The sequence below is a fragment of the Aulonocara sp. 'chitande type north' Nkhata Bay genome, linkage group LG5 (genome assembly GCF_057382095.1).
Source record: "Aulonocara sp. 'chitande type north' Nkhata Bay isolate Kocher_YH1m ecotype deep benthic linkage group LG5, A_spYH_male_GT1.1, whole genome shotgun sequence".
In the NCBI taxonomy this organism is placed as follows: domain Eukaryota; kingdom Metazoa; phylum Chordata; class Actinopteri; order Cichliformes; family Cichlidae; genus Aulonocara; species Aulonocara sp. 'chitande type north' Nkhata Bay.
Window position 1 is genome coordinate 44,968,308 of NC_141348.1, and position 27,514 is coordinate 44,995,821.

Below are 27,514 nucleotides of genomic sequence, written 5' to 3' on the forward strand. Positions count from 1 at the left end.
TGTGTGTGTGTGTGCAGCATTCGGCCCCTCATGAATCATTCACGCCGCTCGCCTCCTCTTTTCCAGGAGCCTTTAACTTCTTTGTGTTTCAGGCCTGGAGCTTAAATAAAGTTGTTTTGTGCCTCGCTGCTCCTCCTGAATGAGGTGAGAACTTTCCCAGCGTCCTCGGCGGTCAGAGGCCTGGGAGGCAGGAGGCTGTTGCTTAGCAGCGCCTGCTTCACAAACCCCTCACGGCCCAAGCCCGACCGCAGCGACGCCATTTAAATGGCCAAATGCTGATTGGTCAGCGGCTGTCAGGTAAACCCGAGGACACGGCAGTGGTTGAGCGATGTTGAGCTCTGAATACAAGCGAGGACACCGTCCTGCTGACAGTGGAAGCAACAAACGAGCTTTTGACACAAACGAGTTCACCGAGCATCGCTGAGTTACTGAGTTCCTGTCACATGAACGAGTTCTGGTCATGTGACAGGAACTCGGTGACGTGGTCACGCGGGGAAAGAATTTTAGCTCGGCCTGATTCTGTGTTTCCAGGCTTTTGTTAGAGAGGTCTTTTATTTGACTTCAGGAAGTGTGATCAGTGATTAGACACGTGAGCGTGACCTTCACTCACTGGCGCTCTGCCGGCAGCATCGATAACACGCTCAGTATATCAGAAACATCACTGATGACACTTCCCTGAAATATGATCTAAATCTGAGGCTCCATCAACCCCAACTCCCACAACTAAAAAACATCTTTTCCACAAATGTTCCATGAAATTCATCTCTAATAATCTAAAAACACATCTCTGACTGCGTCCTGAGACACAGGCGGGTTCAGATGGCGTGACTCGAGTTCAAACTTTCAGCTTTCATAACTGAACATGAGTGGATTTAAACAGTCTGAATAAAGCTGAAGGTGGGAGCTTCAGTTACGCTGTCTGACCCCGCCCCTTCTTCTTCCTCTTCATTCTTTGGAAAATTAAAACTAATCAGAGCGTTACCGTTTGTAACTGCTCAGCAGCTCGCGGTGAAGCTCCTGGTGACTCTTCGAAGCTTTGACTGGATTCACCAGCTTCTTGGGTTTGATGAGGTCCGTGTCCTCGTCCCCCTCCAGGTAATCCGGCCGGGGTACGAAGACGGCAACCGGGGACGACTTCCCATGGACGCCTTCGGAGCCGTGCTGCTGCAGGCTGGCATATGCTGATGCTACGGACACAAAGAGGACACAAAATGTTAGAGAGAACAAATCATAGCGCCACCTACTGGACAAACTGCAACCCCCAGCAGATGCTAGCAGGATATCATACATCCTGAAACATCTTCACAGTCCATTCACAGCAGCTGAGAAAAGCCTCATTCCCTGTTTTTCTGCTCACTCTGTAAATGTGTCCCCGTTCCCAAAACGTCATTAACACTGTCCCTTTATAAATTCCCCACTGGAAAAGTCCGGACTGTGTTTAAAAGTCCTTGCTTTAGAGAAACGTCTTCACTGGGTCAGGTCTTGATAAGGCGCTGACAGCAGGTGTAGCCAGCAGGAGGCGCTAGCAGCAGCTCGTGGTGTCTGTGAGCTGGGGTGTTTGAGGCAGAGGTCCTCAGTTTCCGGCCTGCGGCGCATCTGAGAAAGGACAATAAACCCAACCCGTCCTCGGATATTCTGGGATTGAGATCACATGACAGGTCACGCCGCACAATGACCCTTTCTCGAGTGCAACCAGAGCCCGCCTTCCAGCTTCATATTTCAGAAAAATGAAACGAGCTCCGGATGTCTGTTCACTCCTAGACACGCAGAAGAACGTAAGTGGACGGCTATTTTGACAGCCTCCCTGCCTCCAGATGTTGGCGCTGCTACAGCAAATAGGAACGGGCTTGTGAGGTCGCACATGGCGGATAACCATCAGAAACTTCTCTGAGCTCCTGTGATTGTAAGGACTGCTGTAGCAGTTTGTCAGTAGGTTCAGTAGAAGGAAATGAAAGGCTGGCAGGAGGAGCGCACTGAGCTGCAGCACTGATCTCTGTGAGCAGCAAACATCTCACACTACTCACAATGTTCACAGCTGAGCAAGTCAGTCACGGAGCCTGCTGCAAACTTCAATTCAGAACCTGACACATCTGAAACAAGCCTGAAACACACCTAAAACACATCTGAAACACACCTGTAACAAGCATTAAAATGTCTGAAACACGACTGAAACACATCTGAAACAAGCCTGAAAAACACTTGAAACAAGTTGGAAAATGTCTGAAACACACCTGAAACACATCTGAAACACACCTGTAACAAGCATTAAAATGTCTGAAACACGACTGAAACACATCTGAAACAAGCCTGAAAAACACTTGAAACAAGTTGGAAAATGTCTGAAACACACCTGAAACACATCTGAAACACACCTGTAACAAGCATTAAAATGTCTGAAACACGACTGAAACACATCTGAAACAAGCCTGAAAAACACTTGAAACAAGTTGGAAAATGTCTGAAACACACCTGAAACACATCTGAAACACACCTGTAACAAGCATTAAAATGTCTGAAACACGACTGAAACACATCTGAAACAAGCCTGAAAAACACTTGAAACAAGTTGGAAAATGTCTGAAACACACCTGAAACACATCTGAAACACACCTGTAACAAGCATTAAAATGTCTGAAACACGACTGAAAAACATCTGAAACAAGCCTGAAAAACACTTGAAACAAGTTGGAAAATGTCTGAAACACACCTGTAACAAGCATTAAAATGTCTGAAACACATCTGAAACACACCTGTAACAAGCGTTAAAATGTCTGAAACACATCTGAAACACACCTGTAACAAGCATTAAAATATCTGAAACACATCTGAAAAAAGCCTGAAACAAGTCTGAAAATGTCTGAAACACGACTGAAACACACTTGAAACAAGTTGGAAAATATCTGAAACACAACTGAAACACATCTGAAACACACCTGAAACAAGCATTAAAATGTCTGAAACACATCTGAAACAAGCATGAAACAAGCCTGTAAAACATATGAAAATGTCTGAAACACGACTGAAACAAGCCTGAAACACATATGAAAATGTCTGAAACACACCTGAAACAAGCCTGAAACAAGTCTGAAAATGTCTGAAACACGACTGAAACACATCTGAAACAAGCCTGAAACACACTTGAAACAAGTTGGAAAATGTCTGAAACACGACTGAAACACATCTGAAACAAGCCTGAAACACACTTTAAAATGTCTGAAACACATCTGAAACAAGCCTGAAACAAGCCTGTAAAACATATGAAAATGTCTGAAACACACCTGAAACAAGCCTGAAACACACTTTAAAATGTCTGAAACACATCGGAAACAAGCCTGAAACACACCTAAAACACATCTGAAACACACCTGTAACAAGTTGGAAAATGTCTGAAACACGACTGAAACACATCTGAAACAAGCCTGAAAAACACTTGAAACAAGTCTGAAAATGTCTGAAACACGACTGAAACAAGCCTGAAACACATATGAAAATATCTGAAACACACCTGTAACAAGCATTAAAATGTCTGAAACACATCTGAAACAAGCCTGAAACACACCTAAAACACATCTGAAACACACCTGTAACAAGCATTAAAATGTCTGAAACACACCTGTAACAAGCATTAAAATGTCTGAAACACATCTGAAACACACCTGTAACAAGCGTTAAAATGTCTGAAACACACCTGAAACAAGCCTGAAACAAGTCTGAAAATGTCTGAAACACGACTGAAACACATCTGAAACAAGCCTGAAACACACTTGAAACAAGTTGGAAAATGTCTGAAACACGACTGATACACATCTGAAACAAGCCTGAAACACACTTGAAACAAGTTGGAAAATGTCTGAAACACGACTGAAACACATCTGAAACACACTTGAAACAAGTCTGAAAATGTCTGAAACACGACTGAAACTAGCCTGAAACACATATGAAAATGTCTGAAACACACCTGAAACAAGCCTGAAACAAGTCTGAAAATGTCTGAAACACACCTGAAACAAGCCTGAAACAAGTCTGAAAATGTCTGAAACACGACTGAAACACATCTGAAACAAGCCTGAAACACACTTGAAACAAGTTGGAAAATGTCAGAAACACGACTGATACACATCTGAAACAAGCCTGAAACACACTTTAAAATGTCTGAAACACATCTGAAACAAGCCTGAAACAGGCCTGTAAAACATATGAAAATGTCTGAAACACACCTGAAACAAGCCTGAAACACACTTTAAAATGTCTGAAACACATCTGAAACAAGCCTGAAACACATAGGAAAATGTCTGAAACACACCTGAAACAAGCCTGAAACACACCTAAAACACATCTGAAACACACCTGTAACAAGTTGGAAAATGTCTGAAACACGACTGAAACACATCTGAAACAAGCCTGAAAAACACTTGAAACAAGTCTGAAAATGTCTGAAACACGACTGAAACACATCTGAAACAAGCCTGAAACACACTTGAAACAAGTTGGAAAATGTCTGAAACACGACTGGTACACATCTGAAACAAGCCTGAAACACACTTTAAAATGTCTGAAACACATCTGAAACAAGCCTGAAACAAGCCTGTAAAACATATGAAAATGTCTGAAACACACCTGAAACAAGCCTGAAACACACTTTAAAATGTCTGAAACACATCTGAAACAAGCCTGAAACACATATGAAAATGTCTGAAACACACCTGAAACAAGCCTGAAACACACCTAAAACACATCTGAAACACACCTGTAACAAGTTGGAAAATGTCTGAAACACGACTGAAACACATCTGAAACAAGCCTGAAAAACACTTGAAACAAGTTGGAAAATGTCTGAAACACGACTGAAACAAGCCTGAAACAAGCCTGAAACAAGCATTAAAATGTCTGAAACACATCTGAAACACACCTGTAACAAGCATTAAAATGTCTGAAACACATCTGAAACACACCTGTAACAAGCATTAAAATGTCTGAAACACATCTGAAACAAGCCTGAAACACACCTAAAACACATCTGAAACACACCTGTAACAAGCATTAAAATGTCTGAAACACACCTGTAACAAGCATTAAAATGTCTGAAACACATCTGAAACACACCTGTAACAAGCGTTAAAATGTCTGAAACACATCTGAAACAAGCCTGAAACAAGTCTGAAAATGTCTGAAACATGACTGAAACAAGCCTGAAACACATATGAAAATATCTGAAACACACCTGTAACAAGCATTAAAATGTCTGAAACACATCTGAAACAAGCCTGAAACACACCTAAAACACATCTGAAACACACCTGTAACAAGCATTAAAATGTCTGAAACACACCTGTAACAAGCATTAAAATGTCTGAAACACATCTGAAACACACCTGTAACAAGCGTTAAAATGTCTGAAACACATCTGAAACAAGCCTGAAACAAGTCTGAAAATGTCTGAAACACGACTGAAACACATCTGAAACAAGCCTGAAACACACTTGAAACAAGTTGGAAAATGTCTGAAACACGACTGAAACACATCTGAAACAAGCCTGAAACACACTTGAAACAAGTTGGAAAATGTCTGAAACACGACTGAAACACATCTGAAACACACTTGAAACAAGTCTGAAAATATCTGAAACACATCTGAAACAAGCCTGAAACAAGCCTGTAAAACATATGAAAATGTCTGAAACACGCCTGAAACAAGCCTGAAACACATATGAAAATGTCTGAAACACACCTGAAACAAGCCTGAAACAAGTCTGAAAATGTCTGAAACACGGCTGAAACATCTGAAACAAGCCTGAAACACACTTGAAACAAGTTGGAAAATGTCTGAAACACACCTGAAACACATCTGAAACACACCTGTAACAAGCATTAAAATGTCTGAAACACATCTGAAACAAGCCTGAAACACACCTGTAACAAGCATTAAAATGTCTGAAACACATCTGAAACAAGCCTGAAACACATCTGAAACACACCTGTAACAAGCATTAAAATGTCTGAAACACATCTGAAACAAGCCTGAAACAAGCCTGTAAAACATGTGAAAATGTCTGAAACACGCCTGAAACAAGCCTGAAACACATATGAAAATGTCTGAAACAAGCCTGAAAAAGCTTGAAACACGCCTGAACACGTGTGAAACATGTCTGAAAATATCTGAATCACATCTGAAACACCTGAAATACCTGACCTCAGACGTTCACTCTTAAATACTGAACCACTGCATCAGATTTTAAGGAGTGAGACAATCAATTTGTAGAAGACACTGAAACACAGAGAACACTTCCTGTTTTGTGATTAGACTCCCACAGTTTATTAATTTGATCTATTTTTGTGATGTAATCTTTTTGTTATTAATAGTTCCTGCTTGAGCTCAGTATATAATCTCCACATTTTATGTGTTAAATCCTAAAGGATTCTGAATGACCAGGGTTATATTAAAAACAAACATGGTTAACAATGAGGTGCAGAAACCAGTGTCTGTGTACATCTTTTATGTACAGTGTATGACCTGAAGGCCACGCATTTTGAGTGTTATTAAAAATGTGTTGGACCCACAGAAGTTACAGTAACAGGGAGCTCTGCTGCTGAACTTTACCCGCCTCTCTCTGTTAGCTCAGTGTTTGTCTGCCGGACTTTGAGCCTTTCTGAGGTTTGTATTGATCGGAGGGAGGACGTGCAGACCGGAGCCTCTCTGTATTGACGTCCCCGTGAGTGCTGCCAATCTGGTTACAGCAAAGCGGACAACTTGAGCTCGAGTCTAAGGCCGGAGCCGCACCTCGGGAGGAAACGTGATCGCTCTGTAACGGCAGGCCATAACGCATCTGCTCGTTCTTTCGCTCATCCTGAGGAAACCCCGCAGAATCTAAATCAGAGCAGACGAGCCGCTAACAGGCTTGCTGAGGAAACGCCACTTCCTGTCACAAACCTGATGATCAGCCATCAACACCACCATGAACACAGCCACCCTGAATACAACCACCACCACCATCAACACTGAAGCTCTACATGACTCCCCGTTGCCGAGGCTAAAACTCAAGCAGAGGATGTGAACTCCCACTGCAGTCCGTCTGCATGCCAGCGGTGACTTCATCTTCATCAGCCTTCGCTCCTCACAGCGCTTCATGAGCCATGAGTGGCTCTGGTACAACGCAGCACCTCAATTACTTAAGAAGATGCTGAACAGACAGGAGCAGCAACAAGTCCACCACCACCATCATCATCCACACCAACACTATTATCATCATCCACACCACCACCAGCATCATCATCCACACCACCACCATCATCATCATCCACACCACCACCACCATCATCATCCACACCACCACCATTATCATCATCATCATCCACACCACCATCAACATCATCCACACCACCAGCATCATCATCATCATCATCATCATCCACACCAACACTATTATCATCATCCACACCACCACCATCATCATCCACACCACCACCATCATCATCATCATCATCCACACCAACACTATTATCATCATCCACACCACCATCAACATCATCCACACCACCATCAACATCATCCACACCACCATCATCATCATCCACACCACCAGCATCATCATCATCATCATCATCATCCACACCACCACTATTATCACCCACACCACCATCACCATCATCCACACCACCACTATTATCACCCACACCACCATCATCATCATCCACACCACCAGCATCATCATCCACACCACCAGCATCATCATCATCATCATCCACACCACCACTATTATCACCCACACCACCATCATCATCATCCACACCACCAGTATCATCATCCACACCACAAGCATCATCATCATCCACACCACCATCATCATCCACACCACCAGCATCATTATCATCATCATCATCCACACCAACACTATTATCATCATCCACACCACCACCATCATCATCCACACCACCAGCAGCATCATCATCATCATCCACACCAACACTATTATCATCATCCACACCACCACCATCATCATCATCATCCACACCACCACTATTATCATCCACACCACCAGCATCATCATCCACACCACCAGCATCATCATCCACACCACCACTATCATCATCATCCACACCACCACTATCATCATCATCCACACCACCACCATCATCATCATCCACACCACCACCATCATCATCATCATCATCATCATCATCCACACCAACACTATTATCATCATCCACACCACCATCAACATCATCCACACCACCAGCATCATCATCATCATCATCCACACCAACACTATTATCATCATCCACACCACCACCATCATCATCCACACCACCAGCATCATCATCATCATCATCATCCACACCAACACTATTATCATCATCCACACCACCATCAACATCATCCACACCACCACTATTATCACCCACACCACCATCATCATCATCCACACCACCAGTATCATCATCCACACCACAAGCATCATCATCATCCACACCACCATCATCATCCACACCACCAGCATCATTATCATCATCATCATCCACACCAACACTATTATCATCATCCACACCACCACCATCATCATCCACACCACCAGCAGCATCATCATCATCATCCACACCAACACTATTATCATCATCCACACCACCACCATCATCATCATCATCCACACCACCACTATTATCATCCACACCACCAGCATCATCATCCACACCACCAGCATCATCATCCACACCACCACTATCATCATCATCCACACCACCACTATCATCATCATCCACACCACCACCATCATCATCATCATCATCATCATCCACACCAACACTATTATCATCATCCACACCACCATCAACATCATCCACACCACCAGCATCATCATCATCATCATCCACACCAACACTATTATCATCATCCACACCACCACCATCATCATCCACACCACCAGCATCATCATCATCATCATCATCCACACCAACACTATTATCATCATCCACACCACCATCAACATCATCCACACCACCAGCATCATCATCATCCACACCACCAGCATCATCATCATCATCATCATCATCATCATCATCCACGCCACCACCATCATCATCCACACCACCACCATCATCATCATCATCATCCACACCAACACTATTATCATCATCCACACCACCATCAACATCATCCACACCACCATCAACATCATCCACACCACCATCATCATCATCCACACCACCAGCATCATCATCATCATCATCCACACCACCACTATTATCACCCACACCACCATCATCATCATCCACACCACCAGCATCATCATCCACACCACCATCATCATCATCCACACCACCACCAGCATCATCATCCACACCACCAGCATCATCATCATCATCATCATCATCATCCACACCAACACTATTATCATCATCCACACCACCACCACCATCATCATCCACACCACCAGCATCATCATCATCATCATCCACACCACCACCAGCATCATCATCCACACCACCAGCATCATCATCATCATCCACACCACCACTATTATCACCCACACCACCATCATCATCATCCACACCACCAGTATCATCATCCACACCACAAGCATCATCATCCACACCACCAGCATCATCATCATCCACACCACCATCATCATCCACACCACCAGCATCATTATCATCATCATCATCCACACCAACACTATTATCATCATCCACACCACCACCATCATCATCCACACCACCAGCAGCATCATCATCATCATCCACACCAACACTATTATCATCATCCACACCACCACCATCATCATCATCATCATCCACACCACCAGCATCATCATCCACACCAACACTATCATCATCATCCACACCACCACCATCATCATCCACACCACCAGCATCATCATCATCATCATCATCATCCACACCACCACCATTATCATCATCATCATCCACACCACCATCAACATCATCCACACCACCAGCATCATCATCATCATCATCATCCACACCAACACTATTATCATCATCCACACCACCACCATCATCATCCACACCACCATCATCATCATCATCATCCACACCAACACTATTATCATCATCCACACCACCATCAACATCATCCACACCACCAGCATCATCATCATCATCCACACCACCACTATTATCACCCACACCACCATCATCATCATCCACACCACCAGCATCATCATCCACACCAACACTATTATCATCATCCACACCACCATCATCATCATCCACACCACCACCACCAGCATCATCATCCACACCACACCATCATCATCATCCACACCACCATCATCATCATCATCATCATCATCATCCACACTACCACCATCATCATCCAAACCACAATCATCATCATCCACACCACCACCATCATCATCCACACCACCACCATCAGCCATGCTCTCAGAGCCTCACATAGTCAAACTTGAGCACAAACAAAAACATGCAGAAATGTTTCTGATAGAAACACAGAGCTGATGAAGGCTCTATTTCCACTTTGGAGATGATAATTAAAACTTCCAGCTCTCAAACTAAAGTCCTGTTTATTTTTAAAGTTTTTTCTAGAGATGACGTCACATCTTAATGATAATTTTAGTGAAAAGCATTACAAGTGTGAATGACGTCAGTCTGAGCTTGTTTCTCCATTTGTGGAGTAAAAGATTCAAAAAGCTGGGAGCTGACTTTCTTCAGCATGACTCTGATCTGAGAGCAGCTGACAGCCTCACAGCTCGATCCTCAGCTCTGTCCGCGGCCGGGTCTTACCGGACTTCACCACCCTTCCCTGGGCGGTGCTGGGCTCCATGCTACCAGAGCTCCTCTGCTCCTCTGCTCCTGCTCTCCTGCACAGCTCAAAGCCAGGCAGCGGTCACGTGGCACGTGGACTGCCCCTCCTCCTCGGGACCACTTCCCACGCTGCTCCTATTCATCAGCCAGCGGCTCCACCCAGCCTGAAATCCAGCTGCCATCTGATGGGGGCGCTGACTCTCACTGCAGCCTGGAGCAGACTCTCAGTGTGGGTTGCATGCGAACCACGAAGATAAATAATGATGATCTCACAACATTTAATCTGACATTTATCTTTAATATTCACACTTCCTGTCGGCAACTTTAAACACTTTTGTTCTTCTTGCCGACACTGTCACTTTATCAATGCTGGTCATCAGGCTCTTTGCTGCTAAAGTATTTATTTATACCTACACTCTATGCCCATACTCTATACTGGTACTCAGGTTGTTGCACTCTACTTATAGTATTATTTATGTATTGTTTTATTACTTGTTATTCTGTTTGTTAAAAAACAAAACAACTATTCATTTATTTTTTATTTAAAATAAAAAAAAACTTTCTTCATTATTTGGTTTCTTTTCGCTGTGTGTACATAATTTCTTTCCACCTCATGTTAACATGTGATGCAAATGACAATAAAGCTCCTTGAATCCTGCATGGACAGATCTGTGACATCATCAAGCCTGACGTCACGTTTATCTTTGACAGAAACTGTGAACAGTTGACTTTATTCTTGTTTTCAGTCACATGGTCCAACCCTGACCAATCACAGCTGTGTGAGTTATACCTGTGCGCATGTTGAATTCGTTTATATTTCTAACTATGGCGTATGGTGGCCCCAAAGGTTCAAACACAGCAAAAAGAAAACATGTCGGGAAGAAGTTTGATCATCAGCTTCATGTTCCTCTGGGCCATCACACACACAATCACACACACACACACACACAACAAAGACTCTGGTAAGGGCGGGGTGGTGGGCTGTGTGCCTTGGGACTGGTGCCATAACAGCAGAGTTGTAAACAGTCACTGCCCACCAGACTTGGAGGCCTTTTTTATCTACCATTGTTTACATCCCCCCCCCCCCCCCCCCCAAATGCTAATGTTAGCTCAGCACTCAATCACTTCCAACTTATCATCAGTAAACAGCAGAGAGAGCACCCAACCCCCGAAAGCAGCCTCAATGAATGGAGAACCGGAAGAGCTGCATGAGGATGCTCTTCATGGACTGCAGCTCAGCATTCAACAACATGATCCCAAACATCGATCCCAGATCCGTCCTGTCACCTGCTAGTGGATCAAAGACTTTCTCACCAACCGGCCTCAATCAGGTCAACTTAATCCAATTTTCAGTTGCATCAAGGAGCTTTTTATTCTAAGGTAGACCCTACAATAATACATACAGAGAAAAACCCAACAATCATATGACCCCCTATGAGCAGCACTTTGGTGACAGTGAGACCTAACCCTAACACCCAGTGCATCATCCAGCAGCCTATTGCAGCATAACTAAGGGAGGATTCAGGGTCACCTGGTCCAGCCCTAACTACCGTAATTGTCGGGCTATAAGCCGCTACTTTTTGCACAAGCTTTGAACCCTGCGGCTTTTAGTCAGGTGCGGCTTTTCTATGGATTGTCCATGATTTTTGTCATATCGTAAGACGATTTGTTTTGTTTGTTCCGCTGTTGTACGGCACTACGTTGCCTGGCGGAAGGGCATGTGATCAGACACACAGTATCTGGGTTCAAGAGTGGTATGTTGGTCACGTGTCCATCCGCCAGGCAACATAGTGCCGTACAAGTAGCGCGAAAAACAAACTTCAAATTAACGCTACGCGTTCAGCGGGAGTCGTGGATGACGAGCGGCGATAAGCTTGCGAAAAGCAAGTTATGCTCAACTCCACCGGTGGATTCTGACAGCGTGGAAAAGTGTGAAAACATCCATGATCACCAACGGATTTCTAAGGGCTGGACTGCTGCATGATGGAGAGGAGGACACCGCCACGGCCCTTCTGAGGGTGTTCGACTCTGACACTGACAACGAGGATTTCTTTGGTTTTGTAAGTGACAACGAAGGAGAGAAGCGGAGAGTGGATGACGAAGCCACCCTGAGCCTGTTCGTATCCGACACTGGAGAAGAGGACTTTGGTGGTTTTAGTGCGCAGGAAGATGGTGGTGAATGACTGACTTTTCTGCTTGTTAAAGCCGTGTCACTGCACCTGAGCCTAAAAGGTAGTCCGAATCTATTTTTCTGGTGTGCTGTAGGTTATTGTTATGTACTACATTTGTTACTCATTTATGAAGCACAGTACATGTTTCGTACTTGTAATTACCGCTACTTGTACATATACCTAAAAAGTTATGCAAATATGTACCCATAACTTGTTTTTCAAAATATTAATAAAAGGGGTGTGTCTCCAAACAGCCATCTCTTTCCTGACAATTCCCTTTGTGCATATTCTCTTACATATGATAAGTCAACATTGAAACACCTGCGGCTTTTAGTCAGGTGCGGCTAATGTATGTACAAAACAGGATTTTCCCCTGATTTTAGCTTGTGCGGCTAATATTCAGGTGCGCTTTGTAGTCCGGGAAATACGGTATATGCTTTAGCAAAAAGGAAAGTTTGAAGCCTGATCTTGAAAGCAGAGATAGTGTCTGTCTCCTGAATCCAAACTGGAAGCTGGTTCCACAGAAGAGGGGCCTGAAAACTGAAGGCTCTGCCTCCCATTCTACTTTTAAATACTCTAGGAACAACAAGTAGGCCTGCAGAGCGAGAGCGAAGTGCTCTAATAGGGTGATATGGTACTACAAGGTCATTAAGATAAGATGGGGCCTGATTATTTAAGACCTTGTATGTGAGGAGCAGGATTTTGAATTCTGGATTTAACAGGAAGCCAAAACAGGAGAAATATGCTCTCTCTTTCTAGTCCCTGTCAGGACTCTTGCTGCAGCATTTTGGATCAGCTGAAGGCTTTTCAGGGAGTTTTTAGGACATCCTGATAATAATGAGTCGTCCAGCCTGGAAGTAATAAATGCATGAACTAGTTTTTCAGCGTCACTCTGAGACAGGATGTGTCTAACTTTAGAGATGTTGCACAAATGGAAGAAAGCAGTCTTACATATTTGTTTAATATGTGCATTGAAGGACATGTCCTGGTCAAAAATGACTCCAAGGTTCCTCACAGCGTTACTGGAGGCCAAGGTAATGCCATCCAGAGTAAGAATCTGGTTAGATACCATATTTCTAAGATTGTCAGGGCCGAGTACAATAACCTCAGTTTGATCTGAATTAAGAAGCAGAAAGTTAGCGGCCATCCAGGTCTTTATGTCTTTAAGACATTCCTGCAGTTTAACTCATTGGTGTGTGTTATCTGGCTTCATGGACAGATAGAGCTGGGTGTCATCTGCATAGCAGTGTAAATGTATGCTATGTCTTCTAATGATGCTGCCTAAGGGAAGCATGTATAATGTAAACAGAATTGGTCCTAGCACTGAACCCTGTGGAACTCCATAATTAACCTCAGTGTGTGAAGAGGACTCTCCATTTACATGCACAAACTGGAGTCTATTAGATAGATATGATACAAACCACTGCAGCACAGTACCTGTAATACCTACAGCATGTTCTAATCGCTCTAATAGGATATTATGGTCGACAGTATCGAACGCTGCACTGAGGTCTAGCAGGACAAGCACAGAGATGAGTCCACTGTCAGAGGCCATAAGAAGATCATTTGTAACCTTCACTAAAGCTGTTTCTGTGCTGTGATGAGCTCTGAAACCTGACTGAAACTCTTCAAATAAACCTCTGCAGATGATCTGTTAGCTGTTTGACAACTACTCTTTCAAGGATGTTTGATATAAAGGAAGGTTGGAGATCGGCCTATAATTAGCTAAGACTGCTGGGTCTAGAGATGCTTTTTGAGTAAAGGTTTAACTACAGCCAGCTTGAAGGCCTGTGGTACATAGCCGATTATTAGAGATAGGTTGATCATATTTAAGACTGAAGCATTAATTTATTAATACTCCCTTATAATAAACCCTCATCACTCAGGCCACTCACACACAGACTCTATTCAGACCAAGTCCTTTTGGACTACCTCCAAGCACTTTGCAACTTATAAATATTTTATTCTGGTACAGTTGGTGTCGAGCACCCACAGTTTTGTTGTACATGTACAATGACAATAAAAGGCTATTCTATTCTATTCTATTCTAGAACAGGTCTGTGACATTGGCTGCTCACAGGTCGTACCGCCTTTATTACCTGAGACGGCCTAACTCACCTTTGCTGTGCGGCTGCTTCGGCAGAGCCTGATGGTCAATGTTATACGCCTTCTGCAAAACAAAGAAGAAAGGCTCATCATTTAGCTGAGGAGGAGGATGAGAGCAGTGGGGAATGGCCAACTCAGGCTAAGAACAAGAGAAAAAGAAACACACGCAGTGACTCAAGGTGTCACTCCGAACCTGGCAAAATCAGGTAAAACAGGAACAAGTGCAGTCACAGCTTCAAGCTTCCATTCACTCGTTTACTCACACAGGTGAGTCTCACAGGTGGAGATCCTGACACCTCACTGCTAAAAGCTTTCTGTTTTTATCCTCCTCTGACAGAAGAACCAACACTGAGACAGCAGGAACTGAACTTTCACAGTAAAACAGGTCTCTACTGTGGTAAAAACTAGCTTTCATCAACTACGCCTAATCTCTAAGGCTAAACCCTACATACCACACAAAGATATGGAGAAACTCATTCATGCTTTCATTATGTCAAGACTGGACTATTGTAACTCTCTCTACTTGGGTCTACAATCTTCTCTTCTGCAGCGTCTGCAGCTGGTCCAGAATGCCGCAGCACGTCTCTTGACCGGCACTAGAAAGTTTGACTCTATCACCCCTGTTCTGAAAAATTTACACTGGCTTCCTATCAAATATCGAATTGATTTTAATATTCTATTGTTTACTTATAAAATTTTAAACAATATGGCACCTGACTACTTAGCTGATCTCCTCTGTCTGTACAGCCCTCAGAGAGCACTAAGATCATCGGGCCAACTGCTCTTGGTGCAACCTAGGTCTCGGCTGAAGACCAGAGGAGGCCGTGCCTTTGCCGTTGCTGCACCCAGGCCATGGAATACTCTCCCTCTTCATATTCGCGCGTCAGATTCCATTCAGTCTTTTAAATCACGTTTAAAAACGTATTTGTTTGATCTGGCATTTAAGGCGAATTAGGGTAATTTACATCTGGCTCTGTATTTAGATTATGTAATTATCTTATATTTTATATATTTGTAATTTATATTTTAGTGTGATTTTATTTGTACTGCGATTTTACTGGAAAGCACTTTGGTGTACTTCGGTCTTAAAAATGTGCTATATAAATAAATTTTGATTGATTGATTGATTGAGTAAAAGCATCAGATTATTATTGATCACAGAGACAGCCAGTCTCATGTGTGTGAGACCACCCTCAGAAACTTCAGCTGCTGCTGCCACCTTAATGATCCACCTGACATCACTTCATCAGTCAGCTGACCCAGAATCAGCTGATCTCAGGTTTTTGGGAGGGGTGAAAGGGTTAAACAGTCCGGGTCAGAGAGAGAAAACACGAGTCAACAACATCAGAAAGATCTGAATCCAAAAATAAGAACAAAGACACGTTCACCAGTTTTCACAATAAAAAACAAACATGACAAAGTGAGAAAGACGCAGCTGCAGCTGTGCTCAGGTCACCAGCTTCTGACCACAGGTCTGAGTCTCTGGGTTCCCGTAACAACAGACGAAAGCTGAAGTAATAAAACACACTGTGATTGGCTCTGGAGGACCGTTTCTGCAGTTCAGGCTGAAGAAGAGCCGAGGCACACCTGTGTGTGAAGAACAGGTGTATTAGAGACCTCGGCACAGATGTGAAGAAGAGCAGCTAAGATGAGAGCTCCGGCCGCTGCTGGAAAGGGAACAGGAAGCAGAAGACCACCGGAACCCTGAGGACTGTCTGCCCCCTGCTGGACTCTCGGCAGTGGTACAGCTGCGGCTCCGAGGCCGGGGTCAGCAGTGAGGGGGACTGTAGCAGGTTAGCATAAGCACCAGCTAGCATCGTCTGATCGAGCAAGGAATGTGATTGGACCGCAGGCCAAAACACATCTCACAGCTGTGTGTGAGCTTCCACTCTGACCTCTGACCTCATCACTTTGATCTTTCCCTGCTGCTTCACTCACTGCTGGATCAGCTTAATCTGCCCGACTAAAGACTCACACACACTAACACAAACACAAACCGTGTGGTAATTTGAACACCATGGCTTACCCCCCCCCCAGATAAATCCGGACCTCTCCTCTCAGATCGTTCCTGAAACTCGATGCTCCAAGCTCGTCTCCACCTGCTGCACTGAAAACAGACAAACCTCTAGCCCCGCCTCCTCTCAGCTGCTCTTCAGCCTCGCCGACAGCTGCGCCGCCTCATAACTCGGATATTTGCGAGAGCTCGGCTTTCCTATGAGGTCGCATTCCTGCTGTCTCCTCCCCTGTGGAGTGCGACTCTGCAGTCATCCTCACCCTGATCGGAGAGGCGTACGATTGGCCTTCGTCCTCTCTCAGACTTGCTCAGTTCCCCCCTGGCTAAAGCTCTCAGGTGAGAGCAGGTGCTCCTTTGTTCTGAGGTGTTTCGAAGCCAAACGTGAATCGCAGGAAATCATCTGAACGAGTTAAAAATCTGTAAATAAACGGTGTGCAGCACCAAGCCTCTCTCACTCTGACCTCAGAGTAACTCACTTCCTGTGCTCGAGGTGGATCAGCTGATTCAGGTTGGACGTTCTTAGGTGTTTTTTGTAAAGCGGTGCTTTTTCCAAAAATTCAAATAAAAGTTTCTGAAACGATTTCTGACCTCTGCTCATGAGGTCATGTGACTCATCCAGTTTCTCTGAAAGTCGAACCTTACGGAGCAGGTCATGAATGTCTGGAGCCAGGTGATCTGAGACATGATCCAGGTGAGCGTTCGACGCTAAAGAACTGGAACCTCCACGCAAAAACCTTGTTTATTCTCAGAGACGGTGGCAGGTCGTGATTTCAATCAGCAACAATAAACAGCTCATCTTTCATTTTATCTGCCAGCTTCTGCTGAATTTAGGTGCCATCAGAGGTGAACTTCTAACTGATGTCCAGCAGGGGGCGACTCACCTGGAAGTCTGCTTGCATAGATGCTCATCAGGAAGATGTTTACTGATGATTTTATGGTGTCAGTCACTGCTTTTAGGTCTGACTGAATAAAACATAAAACTCATTTTGGTCCCATTCAGAGGAAGAAGTAGGAATCAGGAAACAGGGAGTAGGAGAATGTCGCGCAGCGTCTCGCTCCTCGGTCAGATTCTTCACGTCCCATCTCAAAACACAAAGATGGAACGAGAAAACGCTCAGCTCAAGGTGTGATAACTTCCCTGACCAACGGGCAGCGTCACATGGGCCATCTTTTACCTGTAGTCTGTTGCCTTCAGGAGCTGTTCTGGACTGCTGTAGGCTCACAGACTCACGGTGATGTCAGTCACTAATCTGTTTTTATATCCTTTAATTTATCACATCTAAAAATGGCGGCTTGCGGCAGTCTTGATCGCAGCGCCGAACGGCTTCATCTGAAAGAGACTAGCCCTCGCCCACAGCGCCATCAGGTGCTCTGCAGCACACCAAACACTCACACTGAAACCACAGAGCACCTCAGATTCAATCCAGCAGGTACAGGTGAGCTCTTCGTCCCACCGATCTCTGCACCATGGATGGTGCTTACAGCCGTCCCCCACCCCGCACCACAGGGGTACCATTTTCCTTCAATTTGTCACCTGTCAGGACATTTGAAGCACACCTGCTGCAACCTTCATCGCGCAGAATGAATATCCTCACACATACAGTGGGGCAAAAAAGTATTTAGTCAGCCACCGATTGTGCAAGTTCCCCCTCCTAAAATGATGACAGAGGTCAGTAATTTGCACCAGAGGTACACTTCAACTGTGAGAGACAGAATGTGAAAAAAAAATCCATGAATCCACATGGTAGGATTTGTAAAGAATTTATTCGTAAATCAGGGTGGAAAATAAGTATTTGGTCAATAACAAAAATACAACTCAATACTGTGTAACATAACCTTTGTTGGCAATAACAGAGGTCAAACGTTTACTATAGGTCTTTACCAGGTTTGCACACACAGTAGCTGGTATTTTGGCCCATTCCTCCATGCAGATCTTCTCGAGAGCAGTGATGTTTTGGGGCTGTCGCCGAGCAACACGGACTTTCAACTCCCGCCACAGATTTTCTATGGGGTTGAGGTCTGGAGACTGGCTAGGCCACTCCAGGACTTTCAAATGCTTCTTACGGAGCCACTCCTTTGTTGCCCGGGCGGTGTGTTTTGGATCATTGTCATGTTGGAAGACCCAGCCTCGTTTCATCTTCAAAGTTCTCACTGATGGAAGGAGGTTTTGGCTCAAAATCTCACGATACATGGCCCCATTCATTCTGTCCTTAACACGGATCAGTCGTCCTGTCCCCTTGGCAGAAAAACAGCCCCATAGCATGATGTTTCCACCCCCATGCTTCACAGTAGGTATGGTGTTCTTGGGATGCAACTCAGTATTCTTCTTCCTCCAAACACGACGAGTTGAGTTTATACCAAAAAGTTCTACTTTGGTTTCATCTGACCACATGACATTCTCCCAATCCTCTGCTGTATCATCCATGTGCTCTCTGGCAAACTTCAGACGGGCCTGGACATGCACTGGCTTCAGCAGCGGAACACGTCTGGCACTGCGGGATTTGATTCCCTGCCGTTGTAGTGTGTTACTGATGGTGACCTTTGTTACTTTGGTCCCAGCTCTCTGCAGGTCATTCACCAGGTCCCCCCGTGTGGTTCTGGGATCTTTGCTCACCGTTCTCATGATCATTTTGACCCCACGGGATGAGATCTTGCGTGGAGCCCCAGATCGAGGGAGATTATCAGTGGTCTTGTATGTCTTCCATTTTCTGATGATTGCTCCCACAGTTGATTTTTTCACACCAAGCTGCTTGCCTATTGTAGATTCACTCTTCCCAGTCTGGTGCAGGTCTACAATACTTTTCCTGGTGTCCTTCGAAAGCTCTTTGGTCTTGGCCATGGCGGAGTTTGGAGTCTGACTGTTTGAGGCTGTGGACAGGTGTCTTTTATACAGATGATGAGTTCAAACAGGTGCCATTCATACAGGTAACGAGTGGGGGACAGAAAAGCTTCTTACAGAAGACGTTACAGGTCTGTGAGAGCCAGAGATTTTCCTTGTTTGAGGTGACCAAATACTTATTTTCCACCCTGATTTACCAATAAATTCTTTACAAATCCTACCATGTGGATTCATGGATTTTTTTTTCACATTCTGTCTCTCACAGTTGAAGTGTACCTCTGGTGCAAATTACTGACCTCTGTCATCATTTTAAGTGGGGGAACTTGCACAATCGGTGGCTGACTAAATACTTTTTTGCCCCACTGTACATGCAGGTGATCGCATGACCGAACACCAGATTTCTGAGTTTAAACTGTTGGTGTGAGGATCTGATCAGAGTATTCTCACTAACTGTAAAGATGATCGGATCATTGATCAGCGCTTATCACTCACCTTCTTTCCATAAACTGCTCCCATGATCCTCGGTGCCCTGCTCAGGCCTCTCCCTGGCTCTGCGTCCTCCCCACAACTTCTCCTTCTTTTACTTTTTCCCAGCAGCCTCGGCGCCCCCTCCTCCGCCTTCCCCTCCTCTTGCTCACCCTGCTGCCTGGCAGCCCGGTCGCTGGGCTCCGTTAACCCTGCAGACTGTGAGGCGACTCCGAAAACTTCATACCAGCAGGAACCAGAGAGGAGCGGGCAGCTGAGCACACGCAGTGTGACTGCGAGGAGGAGGCCACCTGTTCCTGCCTGACTCCCTGCTTTCAGCTGTGAGGAGTTAAGGAGCTCCGGCTGGATTAAAGTAATCAGAGGAGACAGCAGAGCTTTAAGTCTCCTCCTTACCTCCTCTCAGAGGAGTGCAGACAGTCTGAGGAGTTCAGCGTTCATACGAATGAAGTGAACCAGTGACACACATTTGAATATTAATGCTGCATATCGATCTGATATTGGCGCTGGTATCAGATCGATATTTGTTAAATCATTCTTAATGAACAAATACGGGTCAAACATGCTGAGAAACATGTGAACCTTTCTGTGGTTTATTTACAGCCTGCAGCACATTAGAAACAGGCACGTTTACACCCAGCCCTCCAAAATAAAGGCTGGGAGGTGTTTTATTGTGAAAAGTCAAAGTGACAGTGATTTAATGGTCAGTGTGTTTTGATGGTTCATGTCATAAATCAGGACACACTGCTCTGCCCATAATCAGCTGACTTTAAAAGGTAAAAGTCTTCAGTATTAACGACCAGACTGATACTAATGTTTGCAGTGCTCATCAGTCTTCAGCGTTCGGTTCCAGTCCGAGTTTCTTCGCTGGCAGAGGCCCGTTGTGTTTGTCTGGAGCAGATTTAGGAGTTCAAACCTCACACGTTTTTATTTCACTGCTTCATACGATTCTTTCACAAGTCCACATTTTATTTCAGCAGCTCAATTGTTTTCCTTTCCAGTCATGTTATCATAAAACTACACCCCAAACACGACCTTCATCATGCAGAGCATCCTGGAATTGATCCCCGAACTTCTGATTGGGTCACACTCACATGGAGTCTGCTACTGCTGCCCCCTGGAGGGCTGTCAGAGCACTGCGGCATGATGGCGAGGCGCTCTTTACAGTAAAAACCAGTTTTAAAATTGATTTTGAAATCACCATCAGGGATTCTTGTTTAGGTTTAAAAGCAGCAGGTAACCTCAGAGAGCACCTCCACCGCCAGCTCGTCTCCTGCTGCACCTCAGTCTGAAGAACAGACCTCACAGCGGGAGCCATCAGAGGTGCACCAGGACACGAGCCAGGGGGTTGGGAAGCGTATCTGTAACCGGAAGGTCGCCGGTTCGATCCCTGGGCTCTCTGTCCTGGTCGTTGTGTCCTTGGGCAAGACACTTCACCTACCGCCTACTGGTGTTGGCCAGAGGGGCCGATGGCGCGATATGGCAGCCTCGCTTCTGTCAGTCTGCCCCAGGGCAGCTGTGGCTACACCTGTAGCTGCCTCCACCAGTGTGTGGATGTGAGAGTGAATGAATAGTGGCCTAGAAAAGCGCTATATAAATCCAATCCATTATTATTATTATTATATCAGATCTGGTTTTGAGTTTTAAGGACCTTCCGGGACCTTTATGCCCACCCTCCACCACCAAAATAACTCCACCACACAGAAGCTGGTCTTCAGACTGTATTTACTCATGTACACAATAAATTAAGCGCCATCCCGTCTCAGGGAATCAAACCTGCGGACACAACGTGCCCCTTATCACATGATCTGGTGTGGACCCGGCACAGGTTTCATGGAGACTACAGGTCGTTGGCGGGCGAGGTCTCCGGCTCGTCTTCGTGGCTCGGCCCCGACATCTGCATGAAGAGCTCCCTCAGTTCTGTGATGTCATCAGTGAGGGACGGCAGGGGAGGGACGGACCGCTGCTCGCGCTCCTCGATGAAGTCCCAGAGGCGGACGCTGTTCATGAACTAAACAGAGAGACAGAGTTTAGAGACTACTACACCCAACAGCCTTCCACTTATGGACAACAACAAGGACTCAAACTGACCCGCACACTCCCCTCCGAGCTCAGCTGCTTCCGTGGGCGCTCGGCCTCCGCCCGCGATCCGTCCGGGAAGGCGTGGAGGTACAAACACTTCCCACCAAACGGACACGAGCCACGGCCCTGATCAAAGTACTTACAGGCCTTCTTACTGCAAACACACACAGAGTATGACTGAAAGCTGAACACACCTTAGCTACCTTTGTTTACACCACCTGAAAGCACATCCTGGAAGATCTTTGGATCCTCTTCATAAGTGCCTGAGAGCAGGTGGGCGTGACACAGAGAGGCAACTCACCCGACTCCGGACTTGAAGAGGTCTATAAGGTGGTCTTTCTCATCCTGGTCCTCCACCCAGTACATCGACGGGATGACGAACTCTGAGATGACCCGACACTGTGGACACGACCTGAAAGAAACAGAGAGGTCATCAAACCCAACCAGACCCAACCAGAGCCAGTCACGCCCAGCCAGACCCAGTCAGGCCCAGCCAGACCAAAACGATATGACCAAAACCTCATATCCCGATATAAGACATCTATCGTCCGATAACGATGTAAATCACAACAATGTAACATTTTCTGTAAATTCTGTGAATCTCGGGCAGCTCGACCTGCGTGAAGTGTTTCCAGCTGCGCGTCATGTAGCTGGAGTCGAGTGTTTTAACCGATGAATGAAACGATACATTTTTAGACATAAGTTGTAACGGCCGCCGTTTCCTTTGTGAGTATTTATTACACGGCGTGCTGCGGGGAAAAGCCTGTTCTAACGTTTGAGTCTACGGTTTATTTTTTAGCACCTGGCGGCTCTTTTTTGCTTCTCATCCATCAATGCTCTGCATAGTCTTTCACGTGATTCAGTTTATTTTGAAAAGTCTCAACAGGGTCCTGAGCTTTATTGTGAAAGGTTTATGTGGAACATAAACAAGCGGACATGCGATGGTTTTCCCGTCGTTGTTGTTAACGACAACACATAAAAACAGGCGCATGTCCGTCCGTAGTGTGGTTATATTAAATATAAGAGAAAGAGAGAACTTTAAGAAATGAATATAGCCACTACAGCGATCATCAAAACGATGAGAAAATATTGCTATAAAAAGTTTATTTTGCAACACCATGAAACAAACGATAGCGTAAAATGAAACGATAGATGTTTTTATATCGTCATCCGATATACAGCGGAACCCCGACTTACGAAATTAATTCGTTCCCGAGGGTTTTTCCTAAGTCGAAAATTTTCATAAGTCAAAGCACCCATCGCGACTTTTGAGTGAACGATAGGCTATAGGCTAATTGCTACCTGCAACAACAACACGTCGTTCCGGTGGAACAGCGAAGCGCAAGGACTAAGGGGGTTGTCACATGATTCGGAAGGCATTGTGGGCATTGTAGGCGTTCTGGGCCAGAGCCAGTGGATTTTGTTACGCGAGTATTTTGCCGTAACACAGGCTGAAATATTGCCGTTAAGCGCCTTCGTAACTTGAATTTTTAGTTAAACTGTTCCACTGTGTATCGCTATATCAAACAGCCCTATATGAGAACATACCTGAGTGGTGAATGACAGGTGTATAAAAAGTGTAATCAGACAAGGCAAAATTGGAATTCTGAAATGTTTAATGTTAGTCTTTAGAAATTACAGAACATTTAAGAAAGACTTCCAACTGGAGAATTATTTGTGTAGTTTGATCGTTTGGTATCCCAGCTGAACATATCAAAGGTTTAAGTGAACTTCTTATTTTGGGAAAGCCTGGAGATGAGTGTCATTATTTAATATCTGTAGTTATTTTAAAATACCTACCTGTATGATTTAGGTGAAGTTTAAATGTTTATGAGAGGAAATTATTATTCAGCAGACTTTTGTATTATATTTGCTCTTTGACTCAGGGAAGGATCCTAACGAGAGTGAAACAAAGTAAAGCCCCAATCAGATCTCACGAGACACCATCAGTCTTGGTTTCCCCCCAGTATACAGAGACCCAGTCCCTGACCCTGGTGCCTGACCCCTGACCCGGTCCTGTTGGATTCTTACTTGATGATCTTGTTGTGGAAGTTTCGGGTGCAGCGCCACTTTCGGATGCAGGACAGACAGAAGATGTGATTGCAGGAGGACAGGATGCCGAACCGGCGCTCTGACGGGTTCGCCTTCTGCACCACCACGTCCATACAGATGGAGCACACCTGAACAACAGGTAACTAATTAAGGCCGGTCACCAAGACAACCAATCCCAAAACAAATCAAACCCACCTTGTCATTGCTGAGCTGGGCCGCAAACGCCTTCTCCATGTCGGCCTCGAAGGCCAGCAGACACATCTGCAGACAGACACGAGATCATTTACAGCTGCAGCACATCTGTGTGCGCTCACACTGATGAACGCAAAGAGGTCACTGAAACGCCATGAGCATGCACACCTTCTCGTGCGCTCTCCTCTGCTCGGGGTCCTGGGGGTGGAGCACCTGCAGGCCGCACACCTCGCACAGGTCGCCGTGGAGATACGTACAACTGTCCTCATAGAAACAGCGCCCGCCGGCAGCGTAGGGACACAGCTGGGGGAGGTCCGGGTAGGCCCCGCCCACTGGAGGAGGAGCTGCAGAGAGCACGGGTAAACATCTTCACGTGCTACCAATAAGAGCCAATCAAATGTGAGGATTCTCAAGTCTTACCTCGTTCCTGCGCCGAGGTGTCTAGACCCGCCCTGATGGCATCCACGTATGAATGCGGAGATGCAGTCGCTGCTGCTGTGACCTCTGACCCCGAGTTGTCTGATGGGCCCCTGAACACGTCTTCGACGCCCAGCACTGAGAAAACACAGAGGGGGCGGGGTTACCTGCAATCATTATCGTGACTCTGTAAGAGCTTCATCGTCTCCTCACCTCTGTCTCTCAGCACCAGCGTCTTCTTGGCTCCACCTCTGCCAGACCTACTTGCCCCTCCTCCTCCTCTTCCTCCCCCTGTCAGGTCCTCTGAAGTTCCGCTCCCTCCTCCTCTGGATGACAGCCTGATGTGATCATACCTGCAGCACAAACAGGAAGTGAAATGAGTCACAGTGATGCAAACGTAGGTGAGAGGTAGGCAGGGCCTTACCTGCAGCGCTCTCCGTAGGCACACGCCCCTCTCTGGTAAAACTTGCAGATGGTGGAGGGTTTGCTGGTACTCGGGTCGTGGGAGAAGAGACAGCGGTTGCCTTCCCTGCACACGCCGTGGAGGAAGTACCTGAAACGCAGCACACCTGTGAGCCACAAGACCTGCTACTCTAGTGAAATCACTCTCGCAGTTTAACCTGTTACCTCAGTTTACTGTGTGTTTACTTCACATTCTGACCAATCAGGATCCTATTCTACCCGCCCAGGTGTTTCAGACCCCAGGGTGACACAGAGAGGACATCTCTTTGTTGGACGGATGAATATTTGATGGGAGAGGTGTCAAACTCTTTGACTTTTATAAGACTTTATTTTTTACTTTTATTTAAATAACTTTCAAAACAAAGTTTTTAACTTGTAGTTTTGTACACGTGCTACATTTTTCATCTTTTCATCATTCTGTTTGTGTTTTGATTCATCAAAGATCTTACAGAGGCCACGCCCCCTTTGATTGAGTTTAAACAGGTGAGTTCTAAAAACATTCTCCTCCTGTGCCCTTATAATTGTCTCTGACTTGTGATATGAACCCCAGATAAACTGTTAAAGCCTTCTCCAGTATTGAAAAGTGCGTCATCTGCATACAGTGACACTTTTCCTTCTCATCCCACTCTTTTACATCCTCTTTATTCTGTAACAAAAGTTTAATACAGGTGTTACAAAGGGGGAAATTATCTCTAGAGGCCAGAACAGTTTGTGTGTTAGGCTGTAAACATGTTTATTTCTGCTGTAAAGTTTTAACATGTCAGTCTGTGGGGAGTGAGTCACTGCTGCCCCTGCTGGACACCAGGGGAACTGCAGTTGCAGTCTCAGCGGCTTCTAATTGGCTGTTTGACAGTTTGTTCCCCTCCCACCCCCTGTAACCTACCAACTACCTGAGAGCGCTCAGACTCGGACCAGCTTCCGGTGTTCCTGTGCTTGTTATTGAAGTTTCACGCCATCAGCGGCCGCCTTCATTTTCGCAGGAGGGAACGTTCACGTGCCCTCTGATTTAAAGCTGCAGCTCTTTACGTGACTTTAAATCAGAAGTATCGATCCTGGAGAAGCTGATTAGTCTCAGCTTTCACTTAAACACACCTGGAATCACTGATTACTAATCGATCAGTTAGAGTTAGAGGCACACGCGCTGACGAGGACAGGCGAGTGCGGAGCTAAGAGCTAAAAACATTAGCACGAGGCTAACAGTCCGCGGACATCCGGGTCACACCAGCGCGACACCCGACGACACTCAGACAGATCAGACACACACACACAGACACACAAACGCCCGCGCACGCACGCACCCTCACCTGCAGGTCACCTGTTTGGTGCTCATCTTCCCCGCGGACCTTCAACAACTGCTCCGAGCTGTCACCGCGGTGCGCCGCTTAAACCGCTCCGACGGAGAACGGCGGGCACAGCAATAAGGTTCCACTTCCTCCGGAAGTACGAACCCGTGGAAAGCGTCTCTTTTAACACAATAATCACAACACAATCAGGTTTTTTTGTTATTTTGCAAGTGGGATTTTTGAAAAGCTGGAATGTGAAGGTCTCTGTGTGTTCGGTAATAAAATAGAGCTGAAAGTGTTTGAGTGTTTTCAGTTGGAGTTTCTTTGCCAGGGTCTGTCCCTGCTTCTTCTTTTCTACTTTTTCGTGCTCTTCATGTCGTCATATAAGCTGGTGGTGTTACCACAGCAGAGAAGTTTCCTTCCAACATGCGTCATGTTTGCAGTGTTTTCATTTAGTAGGTAAATAAAGTTAATTCATAATATTCTTTTCACAGACCGGCAGTCATAAAGCAATGAACAACAATTACAACACAATAAAGAAAGAATCACGTTACAAAAGAATTTAAGGTACCCCCCCCCCACACACACACACACACACACACAAGAACAAAACAAAACAACAAAACACAAATAG

General features: G+C 45.3%; 2 protein-coding genes across 5 annotated transcripts in view; both read right to left on the reverse strand.

Annotated features, from left to right (window-relative positions):
* LOC147331456 (actin-associated protein FAM107A-like) overlaps positions 1 to 20,558 on the reverse strand; it is a 28,378-nt gene extending 7,820 nt beyond the window's left edge. For 3 of the 4 annotated variants that reach the window (XM_086293773.1, XM_086293772.1, XM_086293771.1), the window contains exons 1-3: positions 20,402 to 20,558; positions 15,069 to 15,120; positions 983 to 1,187 (exon numbers count right to left, since the gene is read on the reverse strand). In XM_086293773.1, coding sequence (XP_086149899.1) covers positions 983 to 1,187; positions 15,069 to 15,120; positions 20,402 to 20,425 — 281 coding nt within the window. In that variant the 5' untranslated portion in view covers positions 20,426 to 20,558. Of the gene's footprint in view, positions 1 to 982; positions 1,188 to 10,758; positions 11,486 to 15,068; positions 15,121 to 20,401 lie in introns of those variants that run through there. The other variant, XM_086293774.1, reaches the window with a different exon arrangement.
* Positions 20,559 to 22,100: 1,542 nt separating this feature from the next.
* mkrn2 (makorin, ring finger protein, 2) lies at positions 22,101 to 27,028 on the reverse strand. The gene is made up of 10 exons (XM_086293775.1): positions 26,902 to 27,028; positions 25,560 to 25,688; positions 25,349 to 25,488; positions 25,139 to 25,273; positions 24,887 to 25,062; positions 24,722 to 24,787; positions 24,506 to 24,654; positions 22,776 to 22,886; positions 22,484 to 22,628; positions 22,101 to 22,403 (listed from the first exon to the last, which is right to left on the reverse strand). The coding sequence occupies exons 1-10, from the start codon at positions 26,925 to 26,927 to the stop codon at positions 22,233 to 22,235; spliced, it is 1,248 nt and encodes a 415-aa protein (XP_086149901.1). The 5' UTR covers positions 26,928 to 27,028; the 3' UTR covers positions 22,101 to 22,232.
* Positions 27,029 to 27,514: the final 486 nt, after the last annotated feature.

Bases quoted from the DNA above. Each gene is read 5' to 3' on its own strand.
- mkrn2 (XM_086293775.1), bottom strand. From the start codon at position 26,927: ATGAGCACCAAACAGGTGACCTGCAG. The intron at 22,887-24,505 runs GTAAGAATCCAA...TGTTTCTTTCAG, and splicing joins TTCCACAACAAGATCATCAA to GTCGTGTCCACAGTGTCGGG. The intron at 22,404-22,483 runs GTCAGTTTGAGT...CTCTCTGTTTAG, and splicing joins GCTCGGAGGGGAGTGTGCGG to TTCATGAACAGCGTCCGCCT.